The 18,248-nt window shown below is 54.0% G+C and overlaps 7 protein-coding genes across 7 annotated transcripts; 2 read left to right on the top strand and 5 right to left on the bottom strand.

Moving 5' to 3' along the window:
- Positions 1-31: 31 nt before the first annotated feature.
- Positions 32-1,261, bottom strand: H6S33_002752 (uncharacterized protein; the record flags this gene model as incomplete). The annotated part of the gene is made up of 1 exon (XM_044834123.1): positions 32-1,261. One exon carries the CDS (start codon positions 1,259-1,261, stop codon positions 32-34), a length of 1,230 nt encoding a protein of 409 aa, XP_044692913.1.
- Positions 1,262-4,191: 2,930 nt separating this feature from the next.
- H6S33_002751 (uncharacterized protein) lies at positions 4,192-5,305 on the top strand (the record flags this gene model as incomplete). Its single annotated transcript, XM_044834122.1, has 6 exons — positions 4,192-4,340; positions 4,408-4,506; positions 4,594-4,682; positions 4,748-4,890; positions 4,972-5,117; positions 5,179-5,305. The coding sequence occupies 6 exons, from the start codon at positions 4,192-4,194 to the stop codon at positions 5,303-5,305; spliced, it is 753 nt and encodes a 250-aa protein (XP_044692912.1).
- Positions 5,306-6,547: 1,242 nt separating this feature from the next.
- On the bottom strand, positions 6,548-8,005 carry H6S33_002750 (uncharacterized protein; the record flags this gene model as incomplete). The annotated part of the gene is made up of 2 exons (XM_044834121.1): positions 6,548-7,377; positions 7,474-8,005. The coding sequence occupies 2 exons, from the start codon at positions 8,003-8,005 to the stop codon at positions 6,548-6,550; spliced, it is 1,362 nt and encodes a 453-aa protein (XP_044692911.1).
- Positions 8,006-8,855: 850 nt separating this feature from the next.
- H6S33_002749 (uncharacterized protein) lies at positions 8,856-10,683 on the bottom strand (the record flags this gene model as incomplete). The annotated part of the gene is made up of 5 exons (XM_044834120.1): positions 8,856-9,140; positions 9,207-9,536; positions 9,608-10,133; positions 10,219-10,350; positions 10,412-10,683. The coding sequence occupies 5 exons, from the start codon at positions 10,681-10,683 to the stop codon at positions 8,856-8,858; spliced, it is 1,545 nt and encodes a 514-aa protein (XP_044692910.1).
- Positions 10,684-12,516: 1,833 nt separating this feature from the next.
- H6S33_002748 (uncharacterized protein) lies at positions 12,517-13,695 on the bottom strand (the record flags this gene model as incomplete). Its single annotated transcript, XM_044834118.1, has 4 exons — positions 12,517-13,046; positions 13,123-13,294; positions 13,385-13,486; positions 13,555-13,695. 4 exons carry the CDS (start codon positions 13,693-13,695, stop codon positions 12,517-12,519), a joined length of 945 nt encoding a protein of 314 aa, XP_044692909.1.
- Positions 13,696-15,453: 1,758 nt separating this feature from the next.
- On the top strand, positions 15,454-16,238 carry H6S33_002747 (uncharacterized protein; the record flags this gene model as incomplete). The annotated part of the gene is made up of 2 exons (XM_044834117.1): positions 15,454-15,748; positions 15,814-16,238. 2 exons carry the CDS (start codon positions 15,454-15,456, stop codon positions 16,236-16,238), a joined length of 720 nt encoding a protein of 239 aa, XP_044692908.1.
- A 514-nt stretch (positions 16,239-16,752) lies between these two features.
- On the bottom strand, positions 16,753-18,200 carry H6S33_002746 (uncharacterized protein; the record flags this gene model as incomplete). The annotated part of the gene is made up of 4 exons (XM_044834116.1): positions 16,753-16,858; positions 16,904-17,162; positions 17,243-17,883; positions 17,944-18,200. The coding sequence occupies 4 exons, from the start codon at positions 18,198-18,200 to the stop codon at positions 16,753-16,755; spliced, it is 1,263 nt and encodes a 420-aa protein (XP_044692907.1).
- Positions 18,201-18,248: the final 48 nt, after the last annotated feature.

Genomic DNA, 18,248 nt, shown 5'->3' with positions numbered 1-18,248 from the left:
AAATCCTTAAACGGTCCCTGGGCTAAGCCACTTAGTGCAGGGACAAATCTTTTGCCGACTCATTATCGCTTCCATCGTTTTCTTCCACTGTCAACGCCGCTCCTCTCATCACAGGCCTCCTTGGTTGATTTCCAGTTGCCCTCGCTTGGGGGCAGTTTCTAACCATATGCCCGACACCTCCGCAATAGAAACATCGGCCCTCAGCTAATCGGGCGTTTCTTTCGGCAGGGGTAGGGCGACGACGTCCTCCAGACAGGTCCATGGGTACATCACCTCCAGGACGGAACGAGGGGTGATTCTCAGTGGCAGGTGGGTTGGCAGCAGGGGCAGCAGGACGGGGAGCAGGAACAGGATTTGTTGGTGGAGGACGCAGAGCCGGGGTCGCAGTAGTAGTCCAAGGTTTTTTACTACCTCGCTTAGCTTCCGCCGCCCGTCGTCGGTTATCCAACCGTTGCAAGAGTGTTGCACAACCATCTACCGTTGCAGGAGTCTCATGGTGTATCATTGATTCGTCCAGTTCCCCATTAATTCCTTCCATCAAAGCCTCAATCCGAGAGACTTCATCCATACCCGACTCAGCAGCATACCGTTGAAACTCAGCAAAATAATCGGCAAAGGTTCGAGTGCGTTGTCTGATGTTCCGAAGATTTCTTCTAGCTGTCCGCATTCGATCGGGGTCTCCAAAAGCTGTATCCAGAATCTCATAAAACCGTGTCATAGAAGGTAGGGCAATACCTTCTTCTCCCATGTACTGTAAAAACTGATTGGCAGCAGCACCTTCCAATCTGCTGAACGCGTACGATAACTTAGACTGTAGTGTAGGATAGCGATCGATATTTCCCAGTAACTTAATTTTCATTTGTTGCTTGAATAAGTGTAGTCTTTCTCGATCACGATCCCCCCTAAACACATCGGGATCTGGGAGTTTCTCCGACCGATAGGTGGTACCTGTAACTGGTGGCGCTGGAGGTACAGGTGGAGCGTTGTTTCCAATAGGTTCTTCGTCAGGGGCCACAACCTCAACAGCAGTTTGTTGAGCTCGGGCAGCAGTAAGATCTCGTTCAAATATCCTTCTTGCCCTCTCAGCCTCCGCTTCTATCTCCTGTAAATCCGTTGCATATTGAATAAGACCATTTTGACACTGTTGAAGAAGCGCATAAGCTTCAGCTCCGACAACATGATCGACCTGTGGATGCGCTTCAAAAAATCTTTGGAGGTTATCGTTGAGTTGTTGATAATCGACATGGGCATGTTCCGACATTGTAGGCTATGGTGTTGTATTGGTTGGCGATAGAGGACGCAACCTACGTATCACGGGGACTATAGGCGATAGACTGTGGTGCCAAGGAATACAACCTAGGTAGTGACGTAGACGTGGACGTAGACGTAAAGGTATACTTTGACTATGGACTATGGGTGGCTCTACCTGGTATGATAAACCGGTTGGAGCCCTATGACGTAGTGCGAACAAAGAATAGTATTCGTGGAATAAAATACAGAGGTTGCGTAAAGAAGAAAGAGAAGAAGGAAAACAGACAAAAGCACAAGACAACGCCCCCTTATATATCCATCCATAATCCAACGATGACTAATACCTTCGCGTAACAGAAACCCAAAGAACATAACAGAAATCCCCATTACAAATCCTAATTCCACTGCACGATACCTCCTTCCCTCATCTCAGTTCATCACCTAGCCGAAATACGTAGCTGCCGTTACACAAGCCTTCCGATACCACCGAGCCGATTGCTAAGCCTTCCGATTCCGGCACCCCTGCTGCCAAGATTTCCGAAACCCGCCCCATTCAGTATCATGAGTCAGCTGCTGAGGCATTAGTAATAGGTGGTGTTACCAATACTGCTACTGCTAAGAAATTGGCTAGTATGGATTGGATTAGACCTGTTATGGTTAAGGAAGACAGGGGTCTTAATATGGCAAGGCCAGTTAATGTTGAGGCTATATTGGGATACAGCAGGGGTGAACTTGCAGAGGCAGTTTGTGACTGTTGTACTGACAGTAAGGGCCCTTTTATTGAATGTGTAACTGTGCAGGGTATGTTTGCAGGTAGTTGCACCAATTGCCACTATAATAGTCAAGGCAAATATTGCAATTTTCGTCCTGGTATGTAATTTACAATTCCTACAATGTCTTATAATGTGTTTACAGTGACTTACAAACATATACAATAGAAATTAAACCTCGCGAACGCTCTGCACTCATTGCAAGCTCTTCTACAGTTACTGCGGAGGTGCAGACAGGCATAGGAGAGTTGCAAAGAGGAAGCGGTCCACTACCAAGGAAAAATGGTGGAGGCTTTTGATAGCGGTGGAGGGAGTGGCTGATGCAATTGAGGATCTCATGAACGAAATGGAAGATTAAATGTAATCAGACTCTAAGTTAGTTAGAAACATTTCCAATAGCTTTAACAATAGAAAGTTTGTGTTTGCAACTCTCGCAACTATCTTACAGCTGATTACAATTGATATTTCTTTTCTGCAAGTTTATGCAAGGAGTTGTATGTGATTGTAAGCTTTGATTTGTTCCTGCAACAGTGTAATAAATGCCGTAACTCACTGCAATTGAAAGATATAAGACAGTAAGGGGTATTCTATAATGTGCAACTCTCATCCCCTCAACAGTACCTCCGGATACACTATGTTCTCAGTTTCCCTACCCCTCTCCTCTGTTTGCAAGATTCGTAACTTATTGACATCTGTTGCCCTTGACAAAGCAAAATACAATTGTCCATGGGTAAAAGATGAAGTTCGTAAATCGATACCTACAATGTCAAGTGATTGTCCCTGTGCCTTATTTACTGTCATTGCAAAACACAATCTTACAGGAAATTGTTTTCGAGTTAAGTCTCTGCAATATGGTAAGATCAAGGTTGGGATGTGCCTCATGTCGTACACCAGCTGCATACTCAGGGTCGTAAAAATATAGCTGTGCAAAGCTTGGTGAGGCGTTCTGTTGTGGATGCAATGGTCCTTGCATATGGTAAAGCTCTCCATGGATTTGAAAACATTGCAAACCACCACTTTGCGCTGGAGCCCGTTGATCAGCAGTATATTTTACTGATGTAAACGTGAGTGCAGCATTGTATTCACGAATACTGGTCCGAAATCTTCTTGCAACCGGATCAGGAGACTGCAAAAGATATTGTAAATACGGAGGTGGTGCTTGCAAAGGTAACAGCTGAACATCTCCCTTTTTACAACAGATTTCAAAGCGTGCCTTTATCTTTGAACTTGCTGCAATTCGCTCATCAATCCAATGCAAAGCTGAACAGGACTCGCAAACGATCGTCATTGAGCCCTTATTCAATTCTTTCCATTGTAAACGGGAACTGAGAAATGCGCAAGGAAAGGCAGAACGTATTCCTTGTCTTACAGCTCTGGGTGGGGATAGCTATCAACAGAAGTTGTAAGCATTTATAAGATGCAATTCTTAAGTATTATAGTACATACCTCTAATGTTTCTACTGTTTGCCCGGCTCGCCAAGAAGCACGTCTTTGTCTCATCTCCGCTTGTCTTCTCTACAAATTGTCAAATAATGTTTCTATTGGTTGTTGCAGAGATACATACTAAACAATCTCTATATGATCTCAAAAGAGAACCGCGGCGGTTTCTATCATATTCCGCAATGGCTTTATCATGCTTGCATTGGGAGCATTTGGCAGTAGACATGATTGTGAGGTATGGATACTTTTTGTTAAGATAATTGAATTGAAAGATGGTGGGGAATGAAATTTGTAGTCAAGAAGGTGTAGTTACCCATCCCTTGAAAACCGGGTTTTTTTTTTCTTTGGTTACCCTACCTCCCCAACCTGTTCCCATCCCATAAAAATACTATTGTTACCGCACCTCTGCACCCCTGTCACCAACCCCTGTCCAATTCCGAAAACGGCTTAGCTTCTTATTTTTGAGAAACACTGTATTGTAGTACTATATAGACTTTGTTTTGGCGGGTGTTTCTCGGTTTCCTGCGCTTCCCGAGCCCTGTTTACTCGTCCAGGAAGGTCCATGCGGTCGTGCAGGACCGCCGATAAACGATAAGGCACCCCGCACTCTGTGCGGTTTCCAGAACCTAACCCACATGCATGCAGCGCAGCTCGTTCAGCATACCTACCCGACCTTTAAACCAACTACCAACCCCGCCAAACGCCCCCGCCCTACTCTAAAACACTAAATATGTCTCACACCCACTCCCACGATACGCTTGACGCCCACGGCCACTCGCACGAGATTCTCGATGGCCCCGGCTCGTACCTAGCCCGTGAGGCACCCATCTTCGATGACCGCGACTGGAAGGAACGTGCCTTCACGGTTGGAATTGGCGGGTTAGAAGCACCTCCTCAGCGTCACTGCGCGTTTCTTTTACTGACGGATATCTCTGGCGGCATATAGACCCGTGGGCTCGGGGAAGACAGCGTTGATGCTGGAGTTGTGCAAGGCCCTGAGAGACCGGTTCTCCATCGCCGCAGTCACAAACGATATCTTCACAAAGTCAGTCCATTGATCTCCACGAAGCTTGCATTGACCCTGCGGCCGGCAAGTAGCTATCTATTTGGAGCTAACTGAGGACGCTTGTAGGGAGGACCAAGAGTTCCTTGTGCGCCACCAGGCCCTCCCGGCGGAGAGGATCAAGGCCATTGAGACTGGCGGCTGCCCCCACGCTGCAGGTAAGCAGTGCACCAACACTCCATACCAACGCCCCACATTTTCAAGGCCACTGACAAGACTCCAGTCCGCGAGGACATCAGCGCAAACCTGCAAGCTCTCGAGGACCTGCACCGCGAGTTTGACACCCAGCTGCTCCTGATCGAGAGTGGCGGCGACAATCTCGCTGCAAACTACTCCAGGGAGCTGGCGGACTTTATCATATACGTTGTACGAGAGCATCAGCCTCCCCTGATCTGATCCACGCTATCTAGGAGTTGGGTGCTAACGGTCGAACCACGGCTGCGCTAGATCGATGTCTCTGGAGGCGACAAGATCCCCCGTAAGGGTGGCCCGGGGATCACGCAGTCCGATCTGCTTGTCGTGAACAAGACGGACCTTGCTGAGATTGTGGGCGCAGACCTTGGCGTGATGGACCGTGATGCGAGGAAGATGCGGTTCGTGTTATCCTTCTGTCCCCCCCTCGTCCTTAAGTTCTGAGTGATCGCTGACAGGAAGTGCGGCGAATAGTGAGGGAGGCCCGACCATCTTCGCGCAGGTGAAGAACAGGAAGGGGGTGGACGAGATTGTGAGTCTGATCCTCTCGTCGTGGAGATCTAGTGGTGCGTCAGGCCCAGCTCAGTAGAGGGAGAGCTACAGAGAGGTCTGGACATGGGTGGGACAGTGGACCGTGTTTATAGGATACCAATTGCGGAATTGCAGTTTGGAAAGTGTGTATATGCACATGTATAGTGGAAATAAGAAGAAAAAAAATTAGCACTTAAAATATCATCAATTCACGGTCACCACTGGTTTTATAGCTATGTACTCTATGGTCGTAAATAGTGCGCCTAAGAAAAGATGAACACTTATAAGTCTCTCTAGATCTCATTAATAGATCAAGAACCTAGAACCAACAGCTAGGCCACGATGCCACGGTCTCGGCAAATAGCTTTCAACTCTATATAAAAAAGCACACATATTTATATCGCAGATCTCTAAATGTACTTACCGCCCAGTGGCAACACCCCCACACAGTACATGATCAGCATATGAACCACATATCCAATAAGTATCATACGATCGACACTTTCTACCACCGTATCCACTACCTTACCACGACCACACCACAACCACAACCACCAAAGCGCCGCGCATAAAAGACCCCGCTAGCTATGTATATAGCTACATGAACCTACTCCTCTACATAACAAAGCTACTTGTGTGTAGATCATACCCTACCTGCTCCGGATCACCAGCCATCACTCGTATGTTAGACTGGGCATAAACCACGTCGCGGGCTACGGCAGCGCGTCGGCGGCATCACTACTTCCGCTACTGCGAAGAAAGGGCGTGTACTCGTAAGCACACTTGGATACTTACAGGCCCAAGTATCTGTTCAGAAATCACCAGTAGGGCTGGGGGCTGGGGGCTGGGTAGATCCCGAGTACGTGAGACAGCCACGTCAACGTCAACTCCAACGTCAACACCGACACAACAACATCACGGCGTCATAACTTCATAACTTCCTAGGTTCCTGGTGCGGTGGATGTATGTACTTTCCCCGCCACTCACTCTAGGTCTTTATGGGTTACGATACTGACTATGTACAGGAGGGGCTTTACTTGTATTGCGATGAGTCCATGTGCGTGAGTGCTGGTGTTTGCATGCTCGCTGGTGGGTAGGGGTGTATTTTTTCCTTTCCTCCTTTCTTTCTTTCATGGCTTGATCATTGGTGCTGTTAATGACTGACTCACGTTAAGTAGGCATAGTAAAACCACTCGATGTTTATTCATGTATTTACGATTATGCATCTATGGACAATAAGGATCACACGCCATCACTCGGCGTCTACAGGCCACCATTTAGTCTACCTATCCACACCATTCTACCTCCCCCCGCGCCCCACCACCCCCTCCCTCTCCTCCTCCTCCCCCTCCTCCCACCTCCCCAGCGGCACCGCCTCCTCATCCCCACCCACGCCCCTCTCCCCCTTCCCCCCCTTCCCCTTCCGCATCCCCACCCACACCACACTCCCCAAAATCAGCACACTCCCCACCACGCTCAACACCCCCGGCACACTCCCCCACACCAGCCGCTCCCACCCCACCGCAAACACCATCTGCGCATACACCATGCCCGTCGCCCTCCCCGCCTTCTCCACCTGCAGCCCCTTCGTGAGCAAAAACTGCATCACAAACCCGCTCACCCCGATCCCGCCCAGAAGCACCCACTGCACGAGCCCGCTCGGCCACACAATCCCGCCGACGCTCGGCACGGCCAGCAGCGCCACGAGGGAGACCAGCGCGCACCAGCTGCTGAAGTAGTGTACGGACAGCAGCGGGTGTGCGCGCGTGCCGATCCAGCGGATGATGGTGAATGCTGACGCGGCGCCGAGGACGCCGAGGAGGGCGACGAGCACGGCGATGAGGCGCTGGTGCGGGGTGGCGGTGAGGGATGGCGGGAGGGTGAGGGAGCGGGCGATGGGGGTGCTGGGGACGGTCTCGTAGGAGGTGTCGGAGCTGCGGGAGAAGGTGAAGAGGGATGTGGGGCGGGCGATGAGGACCACGCCGAGGAGGGAGACGAGGGATGCGGCGAGGTGGGCGCGCGTGAAGGGTTCGCGGAGGGAGGGGATGAGCGAGCAGGCGAAGGTTGCGACGATGGGGGCGAGGAAGGTTAGCACCGTGGCGTCGGAGAGGTCGAGGTAGGATAGTGAGTCTGTACCGCCATCTTCTGTTAGCCTCTGTCTCTACTCTACCCCACTGCCCTAAACACCCCGCGAACAGAGTCTATAACCCCCCAGGAACAACTTACAATACAGCCCAAACACGCCCCAGAAACCCCCGACCCCCCGCGCAACAAGCAGCCACCGCACCCCCCGCGGCCCCCACGGCGCATCCGGCACGCTCCTCCACCACAGCCACACCCACACCAGCACGCACGTGATGCTCTGCCGCGCAAACAGTATCTGCAGCGCATGAAAGCGCTGCTCGGGGAACGACGTCTCGAGGATGCGCGTCGCGAGGTTCATCAGCGAGCCGAAGAACTGCGACAGCAGCACGAGCAGGATGCCGCGGTTGCTGTAGAGCGCGGCTTTGAGGCGCGCCCAGAGCGGTCTGGGCGAGGAGGTGGAGGGGTGGCGGGGGAGCGGTTCGTGCGGGAGGAGCGATTTGGACGACTCGTGCGGGTCGTAGGGGTAGGGGTCTGGGTCGTCGGAGGGGGAGTAGGGCGGCGAGAGGGGGGTGAGCATCTCGAGGGAGGTGGAGGAGGAGGAGGAGGAGGAGGAGGAGGAGGAGGGCGAGAGTTCGCCGGGGGAGTAGTCGCGGTATGGCGTTTGGGAGGCCATGGTGGGAGTGTTAAGGGTGATATAGATATCGTGAACTGATATAGATGTAGCGATATAGGTATGCGGGCTATATAGAGTAAGCAAAGTAGTTAGGTTATAGCACAAAGTAGAATAGTATATAACACCAGCGCCGGCTGGACTCCAGGTATGTATCTTGAGATTGAGAGCAGAGTAAACAGGTCATAAGCCAGTCACTACATGTAGATACAGCCCACCATCTATTACTCATCCTCCCCCCATGCCTCGCCTTCACTCCAGGATTTCCCTCCCCGGCCCGTGGCGTAGGAAAAGTTTATTCCCTGTTCCTGTTGCTGCGTGTGCGCCGTGACGGCATGGTTAGCCGAGTCGTCGGGGAGCTTTCCGTTGCAGTGGTGGAGGGCGATAAGATAAGATAAGATAGCGCGATAAGTGGATAAGCAGATAGCTAGCCGAGGATTGGGGGGCGAGTGAGAGCTTGTGATTGTGTCGGGGGTTCGGGGTAATTGTGGTGGTGGGCAGGTGCTGTGCAACCGGCCAAGCGTAATTGGCGATATGTATGTACATGGGACTGGATGGTCGTGGAGATATGTATGTAGGGCGTGTATCACAGCAGATACAGCTGTACATGTAGAATACTCTGCCTTCCTTGTAATATAGTGGAACACACACTGTGCCGGCCTACAATACAAATATGTAGCATGTGCGTGCGTGTGTGATGTGTGCGAGGACATTTATACACCCACCATCCCGTCCCATCCCCTCCCATCCCCCGCAATACCATACAAAACGGCATCCCAAGAATCCCCATCCCCAGCTCCCTACAGTACAACACAGCTACAACACAGCTACAACACAGCCTCCCCAAGCCCCACTACATAAACTCCCTCAACCCCCTCAACTTCTCCTTCGCGGCCTCCAGCACCTCATCATCCTTGCACACCGCAAACCTCAAATAGTTCTCCGCCTCCTTCTCGTTCTTCGCCGTGTAGAACTCCGTCGGCGGGATCGCCGCCACCCCAAGCTCCTTGATCAGGAACCACGCCAGCTGGAAGTCGCGCGCGCGCTCTGCCACATGCGGCGGGAAATAGTAGCCCTCGGGAAGCTTCACCTTGCTCAGGTTGACCAGCACGAAGTAGCCGCCCTCGGGGTCGGTGTACTGCACACTGAAGTTAGCAGCCGGCACATCTAGCGGCGGAAAAAGGGGGGGGGGGGGGGGTCATACAGGCAGCCCAAGCTCGTCCCACACCTCGTTGAACTTGTCCATCTTCGCCTTCATCTCAGCCTTACTCTTATCCCAGAAGCCGCGCTCGTCGGCCTCCTCGAAGCCGATAGCGGCGGCCTCCTGTAGCGGCGACACGGACGAGAAGCAGATGCGCGTGTGCGCGGCGCCGCAGTACTTGATGAGCTCGGGCTTCCCGATGAGCCAGCCGACGCGCCACCCCGTGCAGTAGAAGTTCTTGCCGGCGCTGCCGACGGTGATGGTGATGTTGTTGACGGCCTCGGAGAGCGTCGCGATGCGCGTGAAGGGCGTGTAGAAGAGGCGGTCGTACACCTGGCTCTGTTAACGCTTTGCATGCAATTGCCTAGTAGACCTGCCCCCCGGGGGGGGGGGGGGCAACCTACCTCGTCGCTGAGAATGAGGATGTTCTTCTCCACGCACACTGCCGCAATGCCTTCCAGCTCGGCCCGCGAGAATACTTTCCCGATGGGGTTGTGCGGCGTGTTGATGACGACCATGCGCGTCTTGTCGGTCACGGCCGCCTTGAACTCGTCTCGGTTGAGCGTCCAGTCGCTGGCCGGGCACGTCTGCGTGTCGCCCTTGGCCGGCGGGTGCAGCGGCACGTACTTCACCACGCCGCCGGCCATCTCGATGTTGGAGATGTACTGGTCGAAGAACGGCTCCATGACGATGACCTCGTCGCCGGGCTCGATGAACGCCATGAAGGCCGAGAGCATCCCCTCGTTTGCGCCCGAGGTCACGACAATCTCGGTGGCGGGGTTGAGCGTGCGGTTGAAGTAGGGCGAGTAGGCTTTGGACAGCGCTTGGCGGAGCCGCAGCCGGCCCTGCGTCGGCGAGTATTGGTTGCATTCGACGCGGTCGAGCGCTTGTTTGGCGGCGTCGAGGACGAATGCGGGGGGGTTGTAGCCGCTGCGGGTGGGGAGGGGGTGGGGTTAGTGGATGCGCTGTGTGCGGGGGGAGGGGGGAGGGGGGAGGGGGGAGAGGTGAGACCTACAAGAACCCTTGGCCGAGGTTAATGACGTCTTTCCCCTCAGCGGCTGCCTCAGCTGCGGCTTCGTTCACGGTGGACCTGTGGAGCGGCACAATCTCATGAGCGGCAGGTCTCTCCAGCTTCTGTCTCCTCTGGCTGTTTTACTGCTGTGGTAAAACAGGTAGATAGACAAATAAGAATTCACGACGCCACATACCACACATCCTTCCGCTGCCCAGTGACTCGTCGTGCCGGTTTGATGCCTCTGCTGCTGCTGGCCATGGCTCTCTTCTGCTGGGTGGACGAATGGGGATTGGGTGTAATAGACGCTGCTGCTGCTGCTGCTGCTGCTGAGACGCTTGCGCGAAGGATGGTGGTGGTGGTGGTGGTGGTGGTGGTGGTGGTGGTGATGTTTGTGCTGTTTCGCCCGCTGTAGACGCTGCGCCGGAGGAGTGGGGTCAGGAGGGCTGCTGCTGCTGGTGCGCGCATTTGTGGGGGAGGGGGAGGAAGGCGGAGGGGGCGGAGGGGGCGGCGGGTTTTTTGGTGGGGTAGATATTTAGTTTAGTGAACTGTTAGTTATTTGCTTAGGGCTCGAGTACTGTTGCTGGGCCTGGGGGGGGCTCTGACTGCCTATCTGGAACGGGGCGGGGCTTGGCGGGATGGCGTAATTGGGAGTGCTTGGTGCTTGTTTCGATGGCCCTTCCTTGACTTGACACTCGCTGACTGGCTGGGGCTTTTGTGGGTTGTTGGATGGTAGGGTCTGTAGTTGGTTAGATCAGGAGTGGCATTGGGTGATTGGGTGATTGGGTGATTGGGTGCACGGCCTGATGAGGCAGTACTTCCGCCACACACATGATAGATACATGTATGTACATGTAACTAACTACCCTGATTCACTGTGATGACAATTCATTGCAGAAGGAAGGACGTCGAGCATGCGCAGCTGTGTTTGTTGTAGGTTCGTCCCATACATCACCTGCCCAATCTAACTTCTCAGACCTGGACCTTGGTAAAGTGTTGGGCGGCACCACGATTGGATGGTTGTTTATAATCATATGTATATATCTGTACACCACGTCGTACAGGCCCAATGGCCTACAAACTGGGGGTTGGGAAGAAAAATTATTAGGTCCAGCCAGCTAATAAGTACATACTTGCAGGTATCCACATGTGATAGAGCTAGAGATGTACCTACATGTATGTGGGTGGGCGGGATCGATTACTTGTGTTTGGCATCGCGGGAGCTGCCGGTACGTATGTACGGTAGAGCGGCATATCCGCTCGTTAGTTCGTTCGACCCGCACCCGCATTGCCGTGAGATTGCCCCAAACTTTAAATCCGTGGCCTGTGTGGTGGATCCATCTGGGGGCGACGACGGAAGGCCTGAGGCCTGAGTGTTAAGGTTTGTGAGTGATTACAACTGCCCAACGGGGCGATATTTCAAATCACCTGGTATCTATGGGCAATGTTTTGAGCAGCGGGCCGGTATCGAGAGGTGGACCTATGGGTCTGAAAACAGGGTTTGTGTGGGCTGGGTAAGCCAATAGGACCCTCCTGATCCGCCCATTTCTACCACGAGCTGTGGGATCTGATCTACGTACCTGTACGGGGGCCGGGCTCTACTATTCCTGCTGGCACTGGCTCCTGCACGCACCATTCTGGTACTAGTACTAAGTGGCGCTTGACTTAGGGATAATGTACCTGTTTTGAACAGCGGAAGGCTTTACTCTGCAATTAATGAAGTAATCAGTCAAATCAAACAGCGGAAGGCTTCATGTAGTGATGCAAGGACTCGGCTACTTCCTGGACATTAGATGTCGATAGCAACACGTACATATATGACACACACATATACATAGAACTTTTTGATATTATATACGTATCCCAGTACTACGTGAAATCTCAAGAGTGAAAGCTGTACTGGTTCAGTTGGTAATATGTGCGGACCATCTTGCAGCACCTACCAGCTCAATTATATTTTACTAGAGCTGCATTGATATGATATTAGAGAGGTAGCTAGTGTACGGACTTGTAGGATCCGCGGTGGTGGCAGCAGGGGTTCTGGCGCCCAGGGAAATAAATGTGAGACAGGAAATCGGTATGAGAAAGCTGCACGATGTTAGTGAGATTGTTAGTACGGATATTTACTAAACTCCCGCACGCACAGGCCAAGTAAACCCCAAATTCTGGAACTCTGCACTCCTCCGCATCCCTGTAGACCGTACCCACTCCATATCTACAAAACCCTCTCTCTCCATTGGTAAGGCTCGGACTAACTAAAGCGACGAAAACTTCCCGACGGCACCTACCGCAACCCCCCATTCACACCCTCCCCCCCAACCTCACAATATCCCTCCCCACCGCCTCGATCCCGCGCATCACAGCGCCATACCTCTCCACCAACCCCACCATGTCGCTCCCCGCCTTCGCATACCTCTCCAGCTCGCCCTCCACCGTCCTCCGCCGCGCCAGCAGCCGCGCCCTCGTGTCCTGCAGATGCAGCCGATAGTTGGCCAGCGCCTCCACCGCCGCATCGTCATACACGGCGCGCGCCGCCCCGGCCCGCAGCACGCCCAGCTTCCCCTCCATGCTGCTCGCCACAACAGCCATGTGCGCGGCCCGCGCCGCGGCCGCGCTCTGCGCCGCCGCCAGAACGCCCCCGCCGCGGTGCGTGTGCTGCAGCGAGAGCGTCGTGAGCGTGCTGTGGGCGGAAAGCACCTGCGAGCTGAGCGTGGTGATGGTGCTGCGAAGGTCGGAGAGGGCGGCCGTGGTGTGGAGGAGGGTTTTGCGACGGTGGGCGGCGTCGGCGGGGAGGTGGTCGAGCTTGCTGTCGAGGAGGAGGGGGTTGGTGTCTGCCGAGAGGGGTGTTAGTGTTTGGGGTGGGAAGCAGGCGGGGGAAAATTGGGGGGGGGGGGGGGGGAGGCGTACCCTCCGGATATGCGATCTTGGCAATGTCGAGCGCCGACACAGACAGCGACCGCGAGATCGCCTGCCCGATGAGTGGAAGCGAGGCGTGGAAATCGTCGATGGTGGCGGAAAGCAGCGGGAGGTCTGCGGGCGTGCGTGGCGCGCTGATGGCGAGGTCGATTATCTCTTGGAGCTGTGTGCATGTGTGTGAGCTTGGTTTTTTTTTTTTATGTATGTAGTAATATACATATGATACACCGGCACCCCCCCGTATACTACGTACCTCATCCGGAAGCATTGAAGACCCGCCGCCGGAAGTCACGGCCTCGAGTTCGCGCTGGAGGAGCTGCGCCTTTGCGAGCTCGGCGCGGTGGGTGCGGAGCTCCTGGGCGGTTGTTAGCCCTGGCTATAGGTGCGAGCTAGCTAGATACTTGTAGCTATCCACAAACCTACCTGGTCGAGGACATGGTGGTCCCGCGACGAAGACCGGCTCGTTAGATCTTCTGGATTCAGGATCTTGGTCGTGAGGTCTTCATACAGCGCCTTGAAAAGCGGGTTGGCACTCAGCGTTTCTTCAGGGACCGGGGGAAGCATTTTCGATGAGTGTTACTGAGTGGTACTGAGTGGTACTGAGTGGTACTGAGTACTTGGGGTTGTGGTTGGGATGTGTGGTCAGGGGTGTGGAGGCTAAGGGTTAGGGGTGGGGTAGGTACAGGGCGCGAGTGAGAGTTCATGAGCCGTGTTTGTGTCAAGTTCAGCTAATTGGCTCTTTTCGCTTGTGCTCTCGTTTGGCCTTTTCGTCATGAGGGAGCTTGTTGGGGAGAGGTTCTGTGCACGCTGTAGCGTTGGTTGCATGTGATATTCCTGTACTAGAATCAATGAAACACTGATATAAAGGAGAAAGTAGAAAAGAGAACTCTGTTCGCTGCTCGAGTGGGACAGTACAAAGCTAGTGGAGCGTATTGGACAGAGAGGTCTAGCTGTTTCAGGGAGAGACTTGCAATCGCTCAGCCAATAAAGCATGCAGGATATTCTTGTACCTAGAATCAATAAAGTACTGATATAAAAAAAGAAAAAGCCTCTTTTCGCTGCTCGAGTTGGACAGTACAAAGTGGAGCGTATTGGACAGAGAAGTCTAGCTGTTTCAGGAAGAGCCTTGCAACCGCTCAGCAAGTAAAGCATGTAAGATATTCTTGCACCTAGAATCAACAAAGTACTGATATAAAGGGGAAGAACAAAGTGGAGCGTATTGGAGAAATCTAGCTGTTTCAGGAGAGACTTGCAATCGATCTGCCAATAAAGCATGCAGGACCATCTATCGAAGTGCCCAAATTTCTGCTCAAAAAACATGTGGAGATAAAAGCTAGGCTGGAATACAGGGTTTTGGCTTTGTACACAATTAACTTGACACAAAAACCTCAAGCACAACTCAACCTGCTTGGAACAGATCACACACACTCCATGCACCCTCCTATTTGCTACATGCAATTGCCAACGTGCAGGACCGAGCTGATCATGATCGATAAAATTGTGCGTAGATGGCAATTCTCCTAATACCCGCAAAGTCCTCGATCCGCCAAAGAAAAAAAAAAAAAAAAAAAAAAAAAAAAAAGGCTGAGACACCACATCAGGTAGCCCATAGATGGCCACGAGAGATCGGTGCTACAAGTGATCAGAGGTTTCTGGTAAGCTCCACCTGCCCTGCGCACCGCAATTAACTAACTAACCTCTACGGTTACCAAGCTTAATATATTGGCATTCGGGCTGGCTACCCAGGGCGAGCCCAATCATACCTGTGGATATACGTTCCTGGCTTAGCGTCTGGTCTAGAGCGCCGAGAACCACACACACATACCCCACGCTGGGGAGTGCAGTGGTGGATTACTTATTGATTACTACCAAGTATGCAAGTGAGGCGTCACGGGTGCGATGCTCGCTCGCTCCTACGAGAAGGGCAGGTCTGAGAGATTTTGAAAATTTCTTTTCTTTTTGGGTTGGGGACCTTTAGTGGCGGGTATGCAATGCACGCTGTTTTGGGGGGGGGGGGGGGGCAATCCGCGAACCGGAGAGTAGCTGTGGTCTGTGATTGTTGGTACCACTGTCTTGTCTGAGAGCCTAGGTACATATACCTATGTAGTCTGAGCGAGATCGGGAGCTCACTCAGGCAGTGGGGATTTGGGAATATAGATCGATCCACAACTACATATATATATTCTTAGTCCTTTTTATTTATTTATTTTTACCTCCTCCCTATTACTAGCTTATCGATCCTTCCCTCTTTTTCCCGTTCACCCGTCCCCCTGTACACCAGCTCCGGATCCCCCCATAATACCATAATAATTAAATCCAAAAATGTCGCCCTCAAGACGCCCCAGAGACACCAGCGACCTCTTCCCCATCCAAGTGATGACCAGCACCGAGTTCAAGAGCATCCTCGAGAACAAATCGCTCCCGGGCAGCAAGAAATCCAAAGTCGAGAAGAAGGCCGCGGCGAAGCGGGCCGCCGCCGCCGCCGCCGCCGCAACCAAGGCCGACGCCAGCCCGAAGCCGAAGGGGCGCAGGCCCTCCACGTCGAGGGACAAGAAGGTCCAGTACATCGAGTACGGGATTACCTGGCAGGACGACTTTGGCGAGTGGTTGCAGTGGGGTAGGTTTCCCTGGCCGCGCGTGGGTGCTTGCTTGGTGTATAGTTGTATTGCTTGTGGCTTACAGAGATAGCTAGGGATGTTGGGTTCATGCCCCAGTTGATCATGGGCGGCTCGTATAGCCCGTGCTGGGGCTATGGCGGTGGGCCCGGGTATTACTCGGGCAGCCAGAACGGCGGCACAGAGGGTGAGACGTGTGGTGTGCAGTTTTGTGGATACGGGGCGGAGGTGCCGCTGCCGCTGCCACTGGAGACGGTGCCGGAGACGGCGCCGGAGACGGTGATGGGGGAGATGGAACCGGTGGAGACGATGCAGGGTGGTGCTGGTGATGGTGTGCTGGTTAAGATGGAGACGATGGAGTATGTGCACGATGTTTACGCCCCGGTTGCGTACGCGCTGGTGCCGCCGGATTACCAGGACGGTGGGTGGTGGGACGTAGATACGGGCGTATATTGGGGCGGTGATTATGGGGAGATGTGTGGAGTGCTGTAGCGTGCAAAAAGCAGCGGGCGAGGGTGGAGTGGTACATGTATAAATAGTAGTGCAGTGACCTGTTTTCGCTTTGTGTGGCAGAATGTCTGGGGGGGGAAGTAATATATCTATGTACATGCGCAGTTAACACAGTGAATACAAGTATTTATCGTGCGTCCGCTATATGTATCCGTTTGTGAACCACCCTGAAGCCTAGGAGAGCTACTTGGGCCGCCGCTGATCACCCTTTAGCCAACAGTCCGGTAGGGAGTGGAAAACTACCCACAAGACGAAGAGATTGGCCCATAAAAGAGTTTTTGCAGTGAGCAGGACCAAGAAACCCACTCTTATAGCGCTGACTTTCGCAATGATTTTACCAGAATCTGTAGTTATATTAGTAGCAATAGTAGTTATCATTTGTAGCAATAGCATATGTCCAGCAACGAATTAATCCAAACCAAAACCAAGACATTAATATTCACGAAAAAGACTACCTGTATCTACTACATGCGCCAACCAAACCATACAGACTGGTTTAGGCCTCAATCTCCATGGGCACAACGCCCTCACTCACCTCCTGCACCAGCCCCCCACCACCGCCTTGTGGCATAAAGACCCTCCCCACCGGCCCCGCCAACCAGCTGTCAGGCACGCCCACCCGAATCCCGTCCTTGTTGCTCACCCACCTGACCATCTTCGGCGCCGGGGGCGCCTCGATCATGCCCCCCTCCGGGTTCGCCTCGTTCGGCGTCGCATCCCCCGTCTGGCGGCCCTGCGACTTCCGCATCTTTGGCGTCTGCTTCTTGAGCAGCTTGTTGATGGTGTCCATCTTCTCCTCCTCGAGGCGCTGGTCCGTCAGGTTCTTTCGGCGCCGCGCCATCTCCGCGCGCTTGAGCGCCTGCTCGTCCGCCGTGAGTGGGATGGCTTTGGCCGCGCTGGGCCGCTCTACACGGGTGTTAGTAAGTGACGCTGCGGTGGTGTCGTGTTAGCCACTCGGGGGAGCGCAATGAAAAAAAAACACATACCGATGCCTGGCGGCAGCTCTAGCAAGTCGGCGCTGTAGACCTCGTCCAGCTTGCTCTTTTGCCGCTTCGTCAGCCGGCTCATATCGGGGGTGCCGGCCCTGCTCCTAAACTCCGGTGTCCCGTCCGCATCCTCATCGGAATCGACCATCTCCTCGTCGTCCGTCTCGCCCTCGGCATCCTCGTCATTGAGCCCGTCGTCCTCCTCGTCCTCGCCCTCAGCGTCCTCATCGTCGTCCTCGCCCTCGGCATCAACCTCGTCGTCGTCCTCGCCCTCGGCGTCCACGTCCTCGTCCTCGTCCTCCTCATCGCTGCTCGAGTCGTGTCCTGCCGCACGGTCAGTCGGGGGCGGCGTCCAGTCCGTCGTCACGGCGCGCAGGGCGGCTTTACCAAGTTTGAGCGTCAGCTTTATGCTCCCCGCGGCTGCATCCCCCTGCTTCCCCTGCTGCTGCCCCTTCCCCTTCTGCTGCTGCTGCTGCTGTTGCTGCTGCTGCCCCTTCTTGCCCCCGGCACCGCCGCCGCGCACGGTGATGCTGTCCTCGACGGGCGCGTTGGACACCTTTGACAGCCCGCTCTTACGCGTCGGCTTGCGGCGCGCGGCGGCCGCCGGCGTCGGCGCCGAGTCCGAGTCCTCGTAGATGTAACTGTGGCGGGTTAGCTTCCCTCTCTCCCTCCCTCCCGGTGCGGGTGAGGCGCGGGCAGACCTGTCTTCGCGCTCCTCGGGGCTCTCCGAGGAGCTGGGGTCCGAGTCGGTGTCCTCGTCGTCGTCGTCGTCGTCGTCGTCGTCGTCGTCGTCGGCGGCGGCGGCGTTGGGCACCGTCATGCTCTCTTCTTCGAGCTCGGAGAGCTCGCTTTCGCTGGATTCGGAGGTGGTGGGGGAGCGGCGGGAGCGCTTGGTGGAGGTTGGGGCGGAGCGAGGGGGGGGGTTGGAGGTGCGTTTTTTGGATTGGCGGGAGGCCATTGTGGTGTGGGTATGGGTGGGTATTGGGGGGGTGTTTGTGGGGTGTTT

This window comes from Morchella sextelata, assembly GCF_020137385.1.
Source record: "Morchella sextelata strain SCLS chromosome Unknown scls_13, whole genome shotgun sequence".
Lineage (NCBI taxonomy): Eukaryota > Fungi > Ascomycota > Pezizomycetes > Pezizales > Morchellaceae > Morchella > Morchella sextelata.
Note: the sequence above shows the minus strand (reverse complement) of the source record. Positions and strands in the feature narration are given on the sequence as shown.